The sequence below is a fragment of the Lactuca virosa genome, chromosome 7 (assembly GCF_052849685.1).
Source record: "Lactuca virosa cultivar CGN04683 chromosome 7, Lactuca_virosa_CGN04683_v6, whole genome shotgun sequence".
NCBI lineage: Eukaryota > Viridiplantae > Streptophyta > Magnoliopsida > Asterales > Asteraceae > Lactuca > Lactuca virosa.
The window spans coordinates 214903388-214923572 of NC_136432.1; the positions used below are offsets into that span (position 1 = coordinate 214903388).

The 20185-nt window shown below is 37.1% G+C and overlaps 1 protein-coding gene across 1 annotated transcript; it reads right to left on the reverse strand.

Annotated features, from left to right (window-relative positions):
• Positions 1-4545: 4545 nt before the first annotated feature.
• Positions 4546-7875, reverse strand: LOC145124752 (polyadenylate-binding protein 2-like). Its single transcript, XM_079060209.1, has 8 exons — positions 7241-7875; positions 7011-7129; positions 6176-6910; positions 6001-6090; positions 5790-5927; positions 5463-5639; positions 5170-5376; positions 4546-4967 (listed from the first exon to the last, which is right to left on the reverse strand). The coding sequence occupies exons 1-8, from the start codon at positions 7488-7490 to the stop codon at positions 4719-4721; spliced, it is 1965 nt and encodes a 654-aa protein (XP_078916335.1). The 5' UTR covers positions 7491-7875; the 3' UTR covers positions 4546-4718.
• Positions 7876-20185: the final 12310 nt, after the last annotated feature.

Below are 20185 nucleotides of genomic sequence, written 5' to 3' on the forward strand. Positions count from 1 at the left end.
AACGTGAACACGACGCATATAAATATTTGTTTTGTCTTGCACAACTCTAACCCCGGTTAGCCATAAACATGACAACCTACGTAACTAGTTTCATTATATGGGTTTGCGTGTTCATGGGTCAGATTTAGAAACAGGTTCGTGGGTCATAATTGGGTTTGTCTCTTGGGAAAAAAAATGAAAGAAAACACAAACATAAATTATAAACACCATACCCAAAAATCCCAAGTCAAACATAAACCAATCTTTTACTTACTAACAAAACTCTACACAACAACAAAAAGTGCACATAAGGCTATAAACGAACTGATCGTTTGATGAACTGTTCGTAAACCGTTTAGCATGAAGTTCGTTTATGTTCGTTTATTTAATAAATGAACAAACATGAACACAAATTGTCGTTAGTTTAGTTAAACAAACGAATATGAACAATGATCTCGTTCGTTTAATTATGTTCGTGAACATTCATTTATGTTGTTCGTTTATGTTTGTTTATGTTCGTTCATTTAAGTTCCTTTTATGTTCATATATGTTCAATTGTGTTTGTTTGCATCACTATATTATATGTTCATTTATGTTAATATATGTTAGTTATGTTTATTTATCTACGTTCGTTTATTTTCATTTGTTTATGTCGTTTAACCTGTTCATGAACATAAACGAACGAACATGAACAATATAAATTTTTAAACGAATGAACTTGAACAAGAAAACTAGTTCGTTTATTCGTTTATATTCATTTATTTGTTCGGCTAAGTTAAACGAACGAACATAAACAAGTCATTGTTCGTGTTCGTTCGATTCGTTTACAGCCCTAATAACACACCATCACTTTTTAAGAAACAATCCATCATTCAGCGTCAGACCCGCCAGTTGATTGGCGGCACCACCAGCCTCCGCCAGCTGAGAAATATTCATCAACACCTCCATGGCCTTTGCCACCTTCTCTTTCAAAAATTCCATCTAGTCCATCTCCAAAGGCATCCATGTCAAAATTTGCCCTCATATGTGACTTTTTTTTTTAAAATATCAATTAATTCTCAAAAATAAAATATTATAGAGATGCTAGATGTAGCTAGTCATACATCCACCCCCTTTATAGGGATTAGAAACATATTTTACTTATTACTAATATATACAATGATTTAATTTTTAACCTATTATAGTAACTTATTTAAAATTTTCACCCATAGTAGTAGTGCACTAACATTTTTATACCGAAAAAATCATCCTACTTTCATCTTTTTACCTATAATACAAAGGGTCTTATATTTATTTGCTCATACAAGCAATGTAATTACTTTGCTACCAATATGTATAATGTAGTTTATTTGTTACATATTGCTATTACCAATACATAATGCAAACATGCTACTATTATGAAATATAGTTATGTTACTGTTAAGGGTAAAGGGTAAAGAAATATAAGTACATTGTTATTATTTAAAAAAAAACTAAATTTCATCGCCCATATTGCTAAAAGAAGTAAAGTGTGTTTTCTGCACTTTGCCCTAAAATTTAAGGAACTCATAAACACATTTTTGGTCATTGTAGTGTGTGTGTGTGTGTATATATATATATATATATATATATATATATATATATATATATATATATATATATATATATAACTGAGTTATTGTGTGAACCAAAAGATCTGTGAGAACTTGTGAACTCATAATCAATTATCATTTTTCAACACCAAAAACACAAATCTTCTCAAAATGGTGCGTCTAAGCCATATCTAGGTTCAAAAAAACAATTGATAATTTTTTTATTTATTTTCGAAATTTGCATGTATGCACAATCAGTAGTTGTACGGACTCCTGATGAGCATAATCAGTAGTCATATGGACTGAGAATATGCACAATCAGCAACAATATTGACTGTTGATGAGCAATCAACAGTCTGGTTCCAAGGGAAAAATGATCATTTAAAAAAATATTAGAAAGTGGGAAAAAAAGTCATTTTACATAAAGCAAAGGGAAACATCGAGACAAACATCGAAGTTAGGTGCCAACTTGAAACAAAAGTTGGCACTGAACCTAGAGTTTTGTGTATATCAGAGGGACCATTAATTTGATTTACTACAGGTTTGATAACTTGGGGACCACAATTGTCATAGAACATCAAAATTAACCAAAATTTGAAAATTGGTTCTTTTTGGGACAAAACCAGCAAAAAAACAAAAAACTGCTAAATCATGGTCAGTGAGACAAGAGCATAACATTGACAAGGAGCATGTCTCATAATTTTTTTTGGGTGTCTATTAATAATAATAGACAAATTCGCCCTTATTGTTAATATGCCTTGGCCTTGGGTAGGAAATAATAAAAATGTTATGAAAATATATATATATATATATATATATATATATATATATATATATATATATATATATATATATATATATATAGTTTTACCAAAATTCCTGCTTGCGAAGAAGCATTTACTATTATTATTAATAGACACCCAACCAAAAAAAAATTAAAAACTCGAGAACCAATGTTTTTTTAGCCGTATTCCATTTTCATGTACGCTATTAAAAACATATGCCTATTTTACACACATTTACTCATAAAAGCTATAGTGTTGGATAATATGTAAATAAGACACTTTGCCAGTAATTTGGAAAACTCACGGATGTTAATTTTCACATTCCTAAAGCATCATTTTCTAAACCCTACTCGATTATCTATGACTTTAAAGAGAATATACGCTTATGTTACTAGAAACCCTAGAAATGACCAAAAAATAGATGCTAACATATTCACAATCCGCACAGTGGCAATCAAACCGTTGTTGATTGTTATTATTTTTTTTTCTTTTTGGAAACGGCAAATATCATCAAAAGGTCGACGATTAGCAAGTAACTAAATCGCGATAGAAAAAACTATATAAGGAGAAAAATATGAAAATAAAAACAAAACAAATTACAGGAGATAAATGACTAAAAGATGAGCAAATTCATTCAGCCCAGTCGCCACAACCATTTTTCTCCTGTATTTGAAATTAGCGACAATGGCATCTATTACCTTTGTTAATGATACTCGAATATTTTTAAAAATCCAATCGTTCCTGGCAATCCAAATGCTCCAGAGCGTGCAATATAAGATTGTATTGTCAATCAGTGTCTGTATCTGACAGTTGTACCACCCATTACCTAAGTTAAGAAATTCTAAGATACTTGAGCACCTTCTACTTCCCAATTCAAGCCATTTGAAGATCCAAGAGTGTACATTTTGGCAAACTCGCAATGTAGGAAGAGGTGATTCACCGATTTTAAGTCATTGTTGCAAAATGGACACATTTGAATAGTAACATTTAAACCCCTTGCTAATAAAGTATCCGCTACTGGAATCCTGCCCATCGAAGTCCCCCAGACAAAACACCTAACTTTTAAAAGGATTATTTTTTATTGTTAAATATACTCGATTTAAAAGGATTAAAGATTACTTGCTTGCATAGCTGTCGTGTCATCTACATAGAGACATGTGGTTAACAAAATGTTTTTGAAAGAATAAGAATCTAAAGGTTAAAGCAATAGACTTGAAAAATATCTTCTCAAAACAAAGATAGAAAATCAATTAAAAACAATGCCTTATGAATGACTATTAGATTTACCCCATTAGCAACCAAATGTTTGGCATGCTGTCACATTTGGATTAAAAGAAATGATTTTTTTTCTTTTAAAACCCATGACCGGTTTGCTCCACCAAACATTCGGTCCCCAATTTTCTTTTTCTTTTATTTATTTGTTTATAATTCTTTTTAGTTAAACATTATTTTGTAATTAATTTTATTTTACTTTAATTTAAAAAAAATAAACAAAATATACTAAAATAGGCAAAATAATTTCATCTACCAATATTGATATATTTTAAGAATTTTATTAATAAACTTTTTATATCTTCTATATAATCTTAAAAAATAATAAAAAATTAGTATATAAATTGAATAACACATAATATATAGTTTGTATAATAAAAAAAATCATTAATAATATAAAAAGTTTAGTTTGTGTTGGATTGATGGTGGGTGTTAAAAGTTAAGTATAATTAGGTTGTGTAAATGGAAGAGAAATAAATTAATTTTTTAATAAATAGTTAGGTTAGTTTTGATTGTAAATGAAAATAGTTTTAGAATCCACCTGGTTTAGATGTGCTTTGTAACACTAACTGGTAGCAAAAAACATTATAGTTTTTATTTATACAGTGTTTGACAGAAAAATTGTAACCTGTAACATCAATTAAAATCTAAAAGTTTTCAAATACTAATTATTTTTGTTTAGTTTTTCCACAAAAGCCACAAGCTCCCAACCAAACACATCCTTAATCTTCAAACCGCATCGTTTATTTGTTAATTTTGTTATATAAGATAAAGAACAATATTATTGTTGTGATAATGATATTTGGGAGTTCAATAAATAGCTCCAACAATCAACGAATTGATTCCATTTTTTGTCCAAATCGACAATGAAGGCTTAAAAATTCTAAATACGGAAGGAAACCTTTAAAAGCCACCATTCCCAAATTAGCATGAACCAATAACAAAAACACAGATTATTTCAAATCCCAAATAAACACCATCACAACCAATCCATCACATCATTCATCAAATATTCAAATATCAAGCCCAAACAAACTTCAAAAAAAAAAAAAAAAAACTACAATCAATCTCTTCACTTACTAAAACCAAACTTCTACATCACAACACGTTTTTAAGAAACAATCCCATCATTCAAAGACAGACCCGCCAGTTGACTGGCGGCACCACCAGCTGCCGCCTGCTGCTGAGACACATTCCTCAAAACCTCCATGGCCTCCGCCACCTTTGCTTTCAAAGCCTCCGGCGACTCCAACAAATGAAGAACCTCAGTTTGATCCATCTCCAAAAGCATCCCAGTCACCTTTGCTGCTGATTCAGGCTCCAACTGTTCCACCAATGGGTACAAACTCTCTCCCAACATCTATCATAATCAAGGGCAAAATCGTCATTTTATCTTAACAAATTTCAAAATACTTTTTAGAAATATAGTTTAATAGTAATGCTTATGGAAAATTTACATATTTGCAAAACATTACTATAAGGACTAAAACTGGAAATAAGTCGAAACACAGGGACCAAAATTGTAAATTTAATCTTAAAGAAAACTAATTAGAAAAGCATACCGTTCTCTGTTCTGTGGGGGAAGCATTAGCAAGTGCAGAAGCCAAAGCACCAATCGGAATGGGTTGTGTGATTCCAGTGTCTCTCAATGCCATTCCACCCATGTCATACGGAACAGAAACCATTCCCCCACCTCCAATTCCGGTCATGGAACCATCCGGAACATTCCGTCCAGGGGGGTAACGGTACATCCTCCCACGTGGCATCATCTGTTATTCATTTATTGTAATTGTAATGAATCAATTAATTAATTTAATTATTAATATCACTAAAAAAATGAGATTATAATTCTAACCTGTTGCTGCATTAGGGGTACGGGCTGCTGGTTTTGCTGACCTGGACCAGTAGCACGCCTGCCACCTGGGCGTTGACCTTGTTGACCTTGCTGCACCATTGGCATGAAGAAGTTTGGCATTGGTGCGCCACCTGGACGCATACCTGGCACAAGTTGCTGTTGATACCCAAATCCAGGCTGTACATGATTTTTTTTTAAAAAAAATAAGAAAAAATAATGGTTTAGTTTTGAAAAGATCTTTACAAGAACAAAATATTCAACACCATGAAATCTTGAAACATGATTATAATAAAAAAGAATAATTTTTATTAATTGAAGTTATTTTACCTGTGGAGGAATGAATGTAGGCTGAGCTTGACCATAGAATATCTGTTGACCTAAACCTGGCCCACCAGGTGGATACATTGGCATACGTGGTGCTACAGCTGGCGCCATTGCAATTGGGCGCATCTGTGAGAACTGTGCCTATATACAAAAAGGGCAAAATCGTCATAAAAATGTTTACATTTGTTGCATCAAAGTACATGTCTCAACATACCTGCAATCTTGCCCTTCTGTCTTCCTTACGTTGTGCAAGTGCCACATAAAGTGGCTTACTTGCAACCATCTTTCCATTCATCTCAAAAAGCTATTACAATTTACAAAAAAGAAAAGAAATTTAAAAATAAAACTATCTAAGAATGATATTGATAAGATAAAGATATTTTACTTACTGCTCTAGAAGCTTCTTCAGAAGTAGAAAAGGCAACAAAACCTGAACCTTTGCTTGTTCCATTAGGATCTCGCATAACCTTGCAAGAAGTTATAGTACCATAAGAAGAAAATAACTCCTTGAGGTTTTCATCATCAATGGTATCATCTAGATTTTTTATGTACAAATTTAACCCTTGTGATTTATCAACTGCCTCCTTCATAGTCTGTTCAAATCTCTGCTTCAATTCCTGTTCCCTTTCGTATTTCTTCTGTGCTTTTCCAACATACCATTCTTTGTTATCAAATTTCTGACCATTAAGCCCTTCAACTGCTTTACCAGCATCCTCAGCATTCTCAAAATTAACAAATCCAAAGCATTTGGAGTTCCCTTCAGCATCCCTCATCACAACAGCACTTGTCACAGTTCCAAATTCACTAAATGTCTTGTTTAGATCATCATCTGTTGTTGATTCGGACAGGTTTTTGACATAGACATTAGTGAACTTTGTCTTGTCGACAGCTAGTTCTCTTTCTTGTTTGCGCAAAAAGGGTCCCACGTAGACTTGTTTGTCGTTTAAAAGCATGCCATTGAGCTTTTCAATGGCTTTTTGTGCAGATTCTTCAGCGTCGTATTGTACAAAACCATACCCCTTTGATTGGCCAGTTGAATCTGTCGCAATCTTGCAGGAGAGGATATTGCCAAATGTAGAGAATGTGTCGTGTAAGGCCTTTTGGTCGATTGCCTTATCAAGATTCTGTTTTTGTTTAGATTGTTCATAGAAGTCAGTAGGTAAAGAAGACTTTAAGAAAGTAGAAACGGTGATTAATAGATTAAGGTTTTTCTGCTTTAAATACCTTGATAAATATGTTTCCAGAGCCACTTTTGCGAACGCTTGGGTCTCGATGAGAATACATTATTCTGATCGCCTTCCCATTCAAAGGTGTGAAGTTCAGCACCTCCATTGCCCTTGCAGCTGTCATCAACATAACAGAAGGAGTAAGAACTAATGCTTTCAACAGTGTTGACATCATAAGGAATTGCAATATCTAACTATGAGAAGGTGAATTTGTTAAACAGCACTAACCATCTTGAGGATTCGCATAGTTGACATAGCCATAACCAAGCGATCGTCGAGTCGACAAGTCCCTGCAAACTCGAACAGAAACCACTTGACCTAACTGGTTAAACAGATCATACAACTGCGAATCCGTCACATTCCACTCCAGATCCCCAACATACAATGAAGTCGGCACAAACTGCTGAGCACCAGCAGGAGCAGCACCACCGACACCAGCACTCACCGCCTGAGGTTGAACTTGAACCTGAGCCGCCATCTCAAAACCCTAGAAATATTTTACCTTTTCCCCAAATTTTCTGATTTTTTTGGCTTTTTTAACTTCCCTCTCCCTTTATTGATATGAATCCAAACCTAGATAGATAAATTGCCTGCAAATCAGAAAGCTTTTCCAACTCCGAACAAAGCAAACCACAGAAACCCTAGAAACTTCCAATTTTTTGTTGTTTTTTTAAATAAGAGAGATAGAGAGATAGGAGAGGGAAGGATATGAATATAAGGATAGATAAGTCGGAGATCCGACCAGGGAACCGCCTAGATCGCCGCCTGGATACGGCGGAGGAGAGAGAGGAGATGTAGATAAGAGAGGTTGGGAGTAAAAGTTGGGATAGGAGGGTTTGAAGGGGAAGATAAAAACTGCAGGCTGCAAGTTGAGGGCTTTGGAGACGCGTGTGCTATATGGGGCCCGATGGTTGTGTGTCAAAGTGGAAAACGTTATGGTGAAACCTACGAGGTGGAGGCACGATCTTCGCCGTTGGATCTGTTGACAGCTGGGTTTATGACCGCACATTTACTTGGTCAGCATAGAAAACATAGAAAACATGTTTCCTCGGTATTTTCAAAATAGATAGTGTGTTTTTTTAAGAAAAATTATACTTCTACTAAAAAAATTATTTATCATTTTACTTGTATGTAGGAGCTAATTAGTTATCGCTGTTGAAATTTTAATATCGGTAACATGGCGCTATTTAAAATCGTGGTTATCACGGTATAACAATGGTATAACGTCTTTTTAATATTATGTATAATATATATATATACTTTTTTTAATACAAGAAATATATATAGAAAATATGTAGGACCTATCTTATTTTTGCTAAAAATACCAACCTATTTCAGTTTTATTTATATAAAGAACCATGTGGTTTTTTGTTCTACATTCGCTACTGTATATATATATATATATATATATACAAAATTTATATATTAGATTATTAATACTATATAGAATTAATATCATAAAAAATCATATAAAAACATAACATAATCTATAAATAATATTCTAATATAGTAATATGAAAACTAAAAAGTATCAAAATATCATCGCAACTCAAGTCGTTTGTGGTTTCTAAGTACTGAAACTGACGAGAAAGAGAAGTTGTGATTTGTTGCTTTATAGTTTATATATATATATATATATATATATATATATATATATATATATATATATATATATATATATATATATATATATTATTTGGACTTATTAAGACAAAAAGTGTAGTGGACTAATTAAAAAATAAAGATTTAATATTGAAATAACACACAATCGTTTTTTTCTTTGTCAAAGTAGTCCAATATGTACGAAATTGTAAAAGCGGGTGTAGCGTCGCTATGGCGTTGATGAGGTTCACGGTAAATAGTGGTCAATAGTGTCGCTAATAGCGTCACCGCTATTCATAAACGCTATTTCAAAATAGCGGTTCAGTAACACCGCAAAACGCAATAGCGCCGTTATACCACTGTTATAGCGCGCTATTGATAGCATAGCGTAGAAGGTTGTGGGTTGCGGTAGTGATATTATCGGCCGTATGTATACATATAGCATATTATCGTCCGTTAACACCACCCCTACCATTAATTGTTCTTTCCACCTGATTAGCCACCTTTTCATTCTTAAATGCATTTTATGGTTTCGAAATTTATGTATATTACCTATAAGAAAATCATTATTATATGTTAATCTATCTTATATCTACGTGACACTTTCATTTATGTTTTTTTTTATGTTGGAGTCTTCATTATCTCCATACAGGATCTTTTTATAGAGTAAACCAATGACCCCACATATATATCTTATATGGTATTAGAGTTTGTGTCCTGCACCCTTATATCTTGGCGCTTCTTTGTCTGCCATCATCGAGCATCCATCCATGAGGGTGAGTATTAGTGTAACACCTCAAATTTTAGACCAAATTTTTCATTTTTAAAACTTCCAAGAACATAGTTTCACAACTAGATTAATTACGAGTCATCTCAAAACCACAAATATCATAGTTATCAAAGTACATAAAAGATCATGTCCCAATAGTAAATTTCCAGTGCGTGTGTACAATCAGACCTTCGCCTTCCCGTAGTCCTATGAAGTACCTGCCACATATAAATCAACAATTGTAAGCATAAAGCTTAGTGAGTTCCCCAAGATACCACATATAACACAACATAAGTAAACAATTATGTGTTATCTACAACCTTGGGACTATCAGCAGTCCCGGTGAGCTGACAGCACGCTCGTAAGGTTATCCACAACCCATGGATGGCTATCAGCAGCCCCAGTCACAAACAATTACCATATCATCATATAACATAACATAACAGCTAGACCCAACAGGTCATGATATTACAGCTAGCCTACCATACAGGTAAGAGTAAGTGAGGAGACTCACCTGACACTGATGACACGAAAACCTAGCACTCGAACTGTCGGATCTAGACTCCGCCTAGTTAACAAAATAATTATCCTTAATTAAAATTAAGGTCCAAACCACTCATGAGTCCAAAGTCCACGGTTAAACCTACTAAGGGCAAAAGGACCATTTTGCCCTTCCCTTGACCCCAAAACCCCAAACTTTGACCAAATGTCAAAGTCAACAAAACCCCAAACTTTGCCCTTCCCTTGACCCCAAACCAGTGAGTACGTTGGGCGTACTACACCTAACGTTGGACGTATAGTTGATCAAGCATGCGACAGGGAACAGCCAGACTACGTTGCGCATAGTCAGGAGTACGCACCCTAGATCTCCAAATCCTTCACTAAATGTCTTAATCCGTTAACACATTCAACCCAACTTTAGATCTGACTAATTTAAAGCTTCTTATTCTATAAAGTGGTGGGCTTTAAGCCTTTGCATGGCTATGAGAGGCTAAAACATCATTTCATCCATTCCAAAGTACTTTAATCATGCATGACTCAAAAGGAAAGATCAAGCAAGCATTTTTATCAACCTAGATGCCTTAAGATGCATGAAAGGATAGCCTAAACTCTCTGAAGAGTCCCAAACTCAAAAAGGTCCAAACTTGGGGACTTAAGCTCATAAATCTTACACTAAAGATGTCTAGAAGGACACTAGCCAAGGCATAAGCTTTATACCTGAAAATGATGCACAAAGGTGGGAAGTTTCTGGATCTCTAAGCTTGATGGCACCTTCTTCTTCTCTAACCTTCTTCTTCAACTACAAGAGCCAAGAATCACTCAAAACTTGCAAAATCACACACACACACACACGAGATTAGGGTTTTAGAGAGGGTTGGAGGCTGATAAGGGTGGCTAGAAATGAGACCATAATGTTCTTTATATAGGGTTATGTGACATCCCCATTTTCACGGCCAGAAAAGACCGATTTGTTTATGCTTGTTTGAAAATCAGAGTAACTTTTTTTTTATAAAAATGTTGCGGAATTTGTTCCCAGAAAAACATGATAAATACGTTATCAAAGTATTTCCGAAGAAATGTATTTTTATTCATTTTAAAACATTTGGGATGTCATCGTTAATACAGAAACATAAGCATAAACAGAACTTACATTCATTTACACTAGTGATCTACATCTCTTTTAAATCCCTCAGTGTAAAGTAGCTTCATATCGACACCTGTGATACAAATAAGCTTGAGTGGGTCAGGTTGGGAAACCTGGTGAGTACATAGGGTTTTCAACCCACAATAATATAATTATTATGTTAAACATCAAACAATCAACCCAATTACCCATCCCCATTATCTTCTTTACTCTTAAGGATCTACCCTAAGATTCAGCTATTCCTCGTTCATTTATTCCTAAGGATTATCCTAAGGAATCGTGTGACATCCCCTAATTTCTCGGCTAGAAAAGACCGATTTAATTTATGCTTTTTAAAATAAAATCAGAGAAATCTTTTTAAAAGATGTTGCGGAATTGGTCCCTAATACAAAATATAAAAAAAGTTTGTCAAAACCTTTCTTTAAGAAATATATAATTTCATTTCATATCAAAACCTCGGGATGTCATGTTCCGATACAGATCAAAAGCATAAACAAGACATTATAAGCATTTCAACAGTTATTTACAACTACTGGTCTATAATCCAAAAATCTCTCATCGTCCTCCGACTATGCTCGGGGTCCACTACCTGTAACCATAAAAAAAACTGAGTGGGTCAGGCTTGGGAGCCTGGTGAGCATATAGGGTTTTCAACCCACAATAATAATAAACTTATTAAGTTCACCAATCAACAATAACCCTGATTACCCGTTCCCGTTATCCTCACTTTACGTCCCTAAACACTTTTCACAAGGGACCTAGCCTAAAGAATATCATCGGGATGGACACTACTGCTAAGGGGTTTCCTCAGCCATACATGTCCTAAAGGCAACCATGAGGGGGATGGAGTACAGTGAATGAACACTCTAGTTCATTAACACCTACAGGTTGCGGACCTGCTAATGTTTCCCACTGGACTGTCTAGAAAGTCCGTGGTCGTCATCCAAACTCCGCTAGATGACTGAATCACAAATCACATCGAGGCCTCTCATTACTTTTGTTTTATCACACATCACTATCTACCCATGTTCTACCCAACATATTTGTAGATAAAAATACTTATACAGTTTAAAACTTGTATAAAACATCAACTCAACAGTCACCTCAAATAAACAATTAATATATTTGCACATAGCACGTATTATAAGGTAAATACTTCATATATATGTGTAAAATGAAAGTGACTATACACTCACTTGTTTTGATGAAAATCAGGCAGCAATTCGTTTCCTAAAACGTTCGTTTCTAATAAAACCGGGAGTTTTATTCAGAAACCGGGCTCTGCGAGGGTCGGGCTTCGAAACCGAAAAGATAAATTTTTTGGGCTTCACGGGCACTTCGTGGCGTATTCCGGGGCTTATAATCGATACCGGGGCTTTGGGGGATGTTAAGATGAGGAAAATATGAAGAAAGGGGTGAAAGATGGTGAAATCCCAAAAGTACCCGAGAAGGCTCGCAGGACCCTTCTATTTATAGGGGTCCGAAGTCCTGATCCGACGGCTGAGAAGGAACCACGCGTCGCAGATCTGAAGCTCGCAGGGGGATGGCTTGCACGAGGTCTACGCGTGCGAAGGCTTGCTGTCCTCTCCTGATTGGACCGAGGTCTACTGGTCCGAAGTAGAGGCATCGTGGCACTCATGCGAGGGTTCGGTCTTGTGCAAGAAGGTACGTGTCGCATCGCTACTGGACCACTTCGGATAAGGTCAGGTGCTCGGATGACTCAGCAGCTCGGACACGTGGCTCGCCTGACTCACCATTTCGGACACGTGGCACGTTCTAAGCGAGGGTGACGTGGCAAATCGTGATTATGCGAATTTTCTCGGTTTTTGTGCAAAAATTTCTAAAATGCATAACTTTCACATACGAGCTCCGTTTTTGACGTTCTTTATATGCACGCGTAGGTAAAATTACGCTCTACGACTTTCGTTTAGACTTCGTCGGCTAATTTGACTTTAATTTTTATATTATTATTTTTAACAGACCGGGACAGGAAATCTTTTAAAAATTCATAACTTCTTCATCTGACATCCGTTTTCGTCAGACTTTTTACTGTTGTGCTACTAATGACGAGACCTTCGATTCTCGTTTAGGTCGTGTCGGCTAAAAATCACTCGATCTAAAATTCGAGTTTTTAGCTGTCTAATGCTAAGCTGAAACTTCGAAAAATCATAACTTCCTCATACGATGTCAGATTTGGGCGTTCTTTTTATACCTACTATCGGTTTAACGAACACTACAAGTTTCGTTTAGATCACTAAGGCGAAAAAGTAGTTTATCAAAAACTCACTTTTTACGACATTCAGTACCGAGCCGGTTTTGTCGTGAAACTTCGACAGTTCATAACTTCTTCATTATAACTCGGATTTTGGCATTCTTTATATATCTGTAATCCTTGTCAAGCCCACTACAAGTTTCTTAATAGATATCGGCTTTATCTAAAATTTAATTTTTGACGCTCATTTTTATTCTTAATTAATTAAACCCTAATAATTAAGCATAAAACACATAATATTCACATAATTCCTTTTTCATTTCTTCAAAATGAGTTACAAAGGTTAACCTAGACTATAATGTCAATATTAATGCCTAGCCTAGAAACACGGGCATTACAATTCTCTCCTCCTTAGGATGATTCCGTCCCCGGAATCACACATCAGCAAACAAATGCGGGTAGCGACTCATCATGTCACTCCCCGTTTCCCAAGTGAGATTTGGCCCATTCGTATGTTTCCAACGCACAAGCACTAAATCGACCATCTTGCGTCTCAGCTTCTTAGTCTTACGGTCAACGATTGCCTCATGTTCTTCGATCAACCTCTTGTTTTCATCCAATCTTAATTCATAAATGGGAATTATGTCGGGCACATCTCCCGTGAACTTTCTCAAATAGCACACATGAAAGGTATTATGAATACCCTCCAGTTCTTCCGGTAATTCTAGATTGTAAGCTTGATTCCCGATCCTCTGAAGAACTTTAAACGATCCAATAAACCTTGGACTCGACTTTCCTCTCTTACCAAATCTTATAAGTCCCTTCCACGGCGAGACTTTAAGTAAAACCGAATCTCCAACTTCGAAGGATATCGGTTGTCTTTTCTTGTCAGCATAACTCTTTTGTCGATCTTGAGCCGCTAACATCCTTTCCCTTATCACTTTTAACTTTTCAGCAGTTTGATGGACTATCTCAGGTCCCATAAACTGCTTTTCCCCAGCTTCCAGCCAGCATGACGGCGTTCGACACTTTTCTCCATACAAAGCGTGATAAGGTGCCATCTTGATGCTTGAGTGGAAACTATTATTATAGGAAAATTCTACTAGAGGTAAATGTTCATCCCAGTTACCTTGGAATTATAGGGTACATGCTCTTAGCATATCCTCCAATATTTGAATCGTTCGTTCGCTCTGACCATCAAAAGGGACCTAGCCTAAAGAATATCATCGGGATGGACACTACTTCTAAGGGGTTTCCTCAGCCATACATGTCCTAAAGGCAACCATGAGGGGGATGGAGAATCTTTGTTATGACCACTTCAAATTTCTTCATCGATATCGGATTTATCTAACATTTTATTTTTTACGCTTATTTTTATCCTTTATTTATTATATTATTATAAACAAGTAACAAGCACACAAAAGCACATAATTCACATAATATTCAAGTAATTCATCTTTATTACTTTAAAATGGGTTACAATGGTTAACCTAGACTATTACATAATCATTAATGCTTAGCCCAGAAACACGGGCATTACAATTCTCTCCCCCTTAGGATGATTCCGTCCTCGGAATCATGCATCAGCAAACAAATGCGGATAGCGACTCATCATGTCACTCTCCGTTTCCCAGGTGAGATTTGGCCAATTCGAATGTTTCCATCGCACAAGCATTAAGTCGACCATCTTGCGTCGCAACTTCTTCGTCTTATGATCAACAATCGCCTCGGTCTCTTTGATTAGCCTCTTATTCTCATCCATCCTTAACTCTGAAATTGGAATTATGTCGGGAACTTCTCCCATGAACTTCCTCAAATAACACACATGGAAGGTGTTATGAATACCATCTAGTTCTTTGGGTAATTCGAGCTTGTAAGCTTGGTTCCCAATCCTCTGAAGAACTTTGAACGGTCCAATGAACCTTGGACTCAACATTCCTCTTTTTCCAAATCTTATAAGTCCCTTCCACGGTGAGACTTTAAGCAAAACCGAATCTCCAACTTCGAATGTCACCGGTCGTCTCTTCTTGTCAGCATAGCTTTTTTGACGATCCTGAGCTGCTAACATCCTTTCCCTGATCACTTTCAGCTTTTCAGCAGTCTGATGGACTATATCGGGGCCCATAAACTGCTTTTCTCCAGCTTCAAGCCAACAAGAGGGCGTACGACATTTTTGTCCATACAAAGCTTGATAAGGTGCCATCTTGATGCTCGAATGGTAACTATTGTTGTAGGAAAATTCTACCAGAGGTAAATGCTCATCCCAGTTACCTTGGAATTCCAAGGTACATGCTCTCAGAATTTCCTCCAACGTTTGAATTGTTCTTTCGCTCTGACCATCGGTCTGCGGATGGTAGGTTGTACTTAAACACAACTTCGTACCCAATTCCTCTTCTAGACTCCTCCAAAACCTTGACGTGGAACGGCTAGCACGGTCTGATACAATCGTTAAAGGATCACTGTGAAGTCTTACTACTTCCTTCACATAAGCATTAGCAAGCTTATCCATAGACCATCTTTCATTGGCTGCTATGAATTGTGCACTTTTAGTGAACCGATCAACGACCACCCAAATCATGTCGTGACCGTCCTTTGTTCTGGGCAGTTTAGTGACAAAATTCATGGTGATGTCTTCCCATTTACCCATGGGTACAGGTAAAGGTTCTAAACTCCCATACAATTTCTGATGTTGTGCCTTAACTCTCGCACATGTCGCACACTCGGCCACATACTTTGCAACATCGAGCTTCATCGTCGGCCACCAATAGTAGGGTTTTAGATCCCTATACATTTTTGTACTGCCGGGATGAATCGAGTACATGGTGTTGTGAGATTCTTCCATCAGAAGATCTCTTATTCCTCCCGTTTTGGGTACCCAAATCCTATCTTGGAATACCTTCAATCCTTGATTATTCGTACCAAACACCATTGTTTTTCCCAAACGTTCTTCCTTTCGGTAATTTTTCTCAGAACCTTCTTCCTGAGCTTTCTTGATGCTCTCCACAATCGTTGAGACAACTTCAATTCTTAATGCTTTTGGCCTTTTCCTTTCAAGGCTCACTTTTCGGCTTAAAGCATCAGCTACGACATTTTCTTTACCAGGGTGGTAAAGTATGTCGCAATCATAATCCTTAAGCAACTCTAGCCAGCGTCGTTGTCTCATATTCAATTCCTTATGATTGAAGAGATATTGAAGACTTTTGTGATCAGTGAAAAGTTTGCACTTCGTATCGTAAAGATAATGCCTCCATATCTTCAGTGCAACTACTACCGCTGCCAACTCCAGATCATGAGTGGGGTAGTTCTTTTCGTGTTCTTTCAGTTGTCTCGATGCATATGCTATCACCTTATCCCTTTGGGTCAGAACGCAACCTAACCCAATTCCAGATGCATCGCTATAAACTGTGAAGTCTTCAACTCCCTCGGGCAGAGAAAGAATCGGTGCTTCACACAACTTCTTCTTTAGCTTCTCGAATGCTTCGTCGTGCTTCTCGCCCCAAGTATAAGTAGCTCCTTTATGGGTCAAGGCTGTCAATGGAGCAGCCTTGACCCATGACCCAAGAATTGATGGGTCAACCATGATCCCTTCTTGGTTAACCACATGACCCAAGAATTGGACTTCTCGAATCCAAAAATCACATTTGGAGAACTTTGTGTACAACTTCTCCTTCTTCAGAACTTCTAACACTTCTCGCAGGTGCTTGCCATGCTCCTACTGGCTCTTTGAGTAAACCAGAATGTCATCTATGAATACTATTACGGATTTATCGATGAATGGTTTACAAACCCTGTTCATCAAATACATGAATGCCGCTGGAGCATTGGTTAGTCCAAACGAAATAACCAAGAACTCATAGTGTCCATATCTTATTATGAACGTGGTTTTCTCAATATCTTGTTCTCGCACCTTCAGCTGATGATATCTTGACCTAAGATCGATCTTTGAGAAATAGCTCGAACCTTGCAGCTGATCGAACAGGTCATCAATCCTCGGCAATGGGTACTTATTCTTCACCGTTGCCTTGTTCAGCTCTCTGTAATCTATGCACATCCTCATGCTTCCATCTTTCTTCTTCACGAATAACACCGGAGCTCCCCAGGGTGATGAACTAGGTCTAATGAAACTGTTGTCCAACACCTCCTGAAGTTGCATCATAAGCTCCTTCATCTCCGTCGGTGCTAATCGGTATGGTGCTTTTGTTATTGGGATCGTTCCTGGTAACAAGTCTATTCTAAAATCCACTTGTCTATCAGGGGGCAATCCAGGAAGATCTTCGGGAAAGACTTCCGGATAGTCACACACCACTGGTATTTGCTGTATCTCTTTCTTTTCTTTCTTTGCATCAATCACGAATGCTAAGTATGATGTGCATCCTTTGGACAAACATTTTCTGGCTTTCATTAGGGAAATGATCCCAGAATTCACTCTACGTTTGTCCCCATACACCACAAATGACTGTTTTCCAGATGGGTTTACCCTTATTATCTTGTTCTTGCACAGTATCTCGACATAATTGGCGCTAAGCCAATCCATTCCCAGTAGGATATCGAAACCATTCATCTCAATAGGTAACAACTCCTCGTGGAATTCGTTTCTGTTCAAGTCGATGACGATATTCCTAATGCAATTGCTAACAGGTATGAATTTGCCACTGACAACTTCTACAACTAGGGCATCATCAAGTTTTTCTATAGGCAATGCTAGTATTCCACCAAATTTATGTGATATATGTAATGCCCGTGTTTCTAAGCTAGGCATTAATATTGACATTATAGTCTAGGTTAACCTTTGTAACTCATTTTGAAGAAATGAAAAAGGAATTATGTGAATATTATGTGTTTTATGCTTAATTATTAGGGTTTAATTAATTAAGAATAAAAATTAGCGTCAAAAATTAAATTTTCGATAAAGCCGATATCTATTAAGGAACTTGTAGTGGGCGTGACAAGGATTACGGATATATAAAGAATGCCGAAATCCGAGTTATAACGAAGAAGTTATGACCTGTCGAAGTTTCACGACAAAACCGGCTCGGTGCTGAATGTCGTAAAAAGTGAGTTTTTGATAAACTACTTTTTAGCCTTAGTGATCTAACGAAACTTGTAGTGTTCGTTAAACCGAGAGTACATATAAACAGAACGCCCAAATCTGACTTCGTATGAGGAAGTTATGATTTTTCGAAGTTTCAGCTTAGCAGTAGACAGCTAAAAACTCGAATTTTAGATCGATTGATTTTTAGCCGACACGACCTAAACGAGAATCGAAGGTCTCGTCATTAGTAGCACAACGGTAAAAAGTCTGACGAAAACGGACGTCAGATGAAGAAGTTATGAATTTTTAACGGATTTCCTGTCCCGGTCTGTTAAAAATAATAATATAAAAATTAAAGTCAAAATTAGCCGACGAAGTCTAAACGAAAGTTGTAGAGCGTAATTTTACCTACGCGTGCATATAAAGAACGTAAAAAACGGAGCTCGTATGCGAAGGTTATGAATTTTAGAAGTTTTTGCAAAAAAAACCGAGAAAATTCGCATAGTCACGATTTGCCACGTCACCCTCGCTTAGAACGTGCCACGTGTCCGAAATGGTGAGTCAGGCGAGCCATGTGTCCGAGCTGCTGAGTCATCTGAGCACCTGACCTTATCTGAAGTGGTCCAGTAGCGATGCGACACGTACCTTCTTGCACGAGACCGAACCCTCGCATGAGTGCCACGATGCCTCTACTTCGGACCAGTAGACCTCGGTCCAATCAGGAGAGGACAGCAAGCCTTCGCACGCGCAGACCTCGTGCGAGCCATCCCCCTGCGAGCTTCGGATCTGCGACGCGTGGTTCCTTCTCAGCCGTCGGATTAGGACTTCGGACCCCTATAAATAGAAGGGTCCTGCGAGCCTGCTCGGGTACTTTTGGGATTTCACCATCTTTCACCCCTTTCTTCATATTTTCTTCATCTTAACATACCCCAAAGCCCCGATATCGATTATAAGCCCCGGAATACGCCACGAAGTGCCCGTGAAGCCCGGAAAATTTATCTTTTCGGTTTCGAAGCCCGACCCTCGCAGAGCCCGGTTTCTGAATAAAACTACCGGTTTTATTAGAAACGAACGTTTTAGGAAACGAATTGCTGCCCGATTTTCATCAAAACAAGTGAGTGTATAGTCACTTTCATTTTACACATAGATATGAAGTATTTACCTTATAATACGTGCTATGTGCAAATATATTAATTGTTTATTTGAGGTGACTGTTGAGTTGATGTTTTATACAAGTTTTAAACTGTATAAGTATTTTTATCTACAAATATGTTGGGTAGAACATGGGTAGATAGTGATGTGTGATAAAATAAAAGTAATGAGAGGCCTCGATGTGATTTGTGATTCAGTCCTCTAGCGGAGTTTGGATGACGACCACAGACTTTCTAGACAGTCCAGTGGGAAACATTAGCAGGTCCGCAACCTGTAGGTGTTAATGAACTAGAGTGTTCATTCGCTGTACTCCATCCCCCTCATGGTTGCCTTTAGGACATGTATGGCTGAGGAAACCCCTTAGCAGTAGTGTCCATCCCGATGATATTCTTTAGGCTAGGTCCCTTGTGAAAAGTGTTTAGGGACGTAAAGTGAGGATAACGGGAACGGGTAATCAGGGTTATTGTTGATTGGTGAACTTAATAAGTTTATTATTACTGTGGGTTGAAAACCCTATATGCTCACCAGGCTCCCAAGCCTGACCCACTCAGTTTTTTTTATGGTTACAGGTAGTGGACCCCGAGCATAGTCGGAGGACGATGAGAGATTTTTGGATTATAGGCCAGTAGATGTAAATAACTGTTGAAAGGCTTATAATGTCTTGTTTATGCTTTTGATCTGTATCGGAACATGACATCCCGAGGTTTTGATATGAAATGAAATTATATATTTCTTAAAGAAAGGTTTTGACAAACTTTTTT

What these genes read in the sequence shown, in the direction of transcription:
- LOC145124752 (XM_079060209.1), bottom strand. Translation starts at nt 7,490, where the DNA reads ATGGCGGCTCAGGTTCAAGTTCAACCTCAGGCGGTGAGTGCTGGTGTC. An exon ending in CTATGCGAATCCTCAAGATG is followed by an intron (nt 7,130 to 7,240) that starts GTTAGTGCTGTT and finishes TGTTGATGACAG; the next exon opens with CTGCAAGGGCAATGGAGGTG. An exon ending in CCCCCACAGAACAGAGAACG is followed by an intron (nt 4,968 to 5,169) that starts GTATGCTTTTCT and finishes TGATTATGATAG; the next exon opens with ATGTTGGGAGAGAGTTTGTA.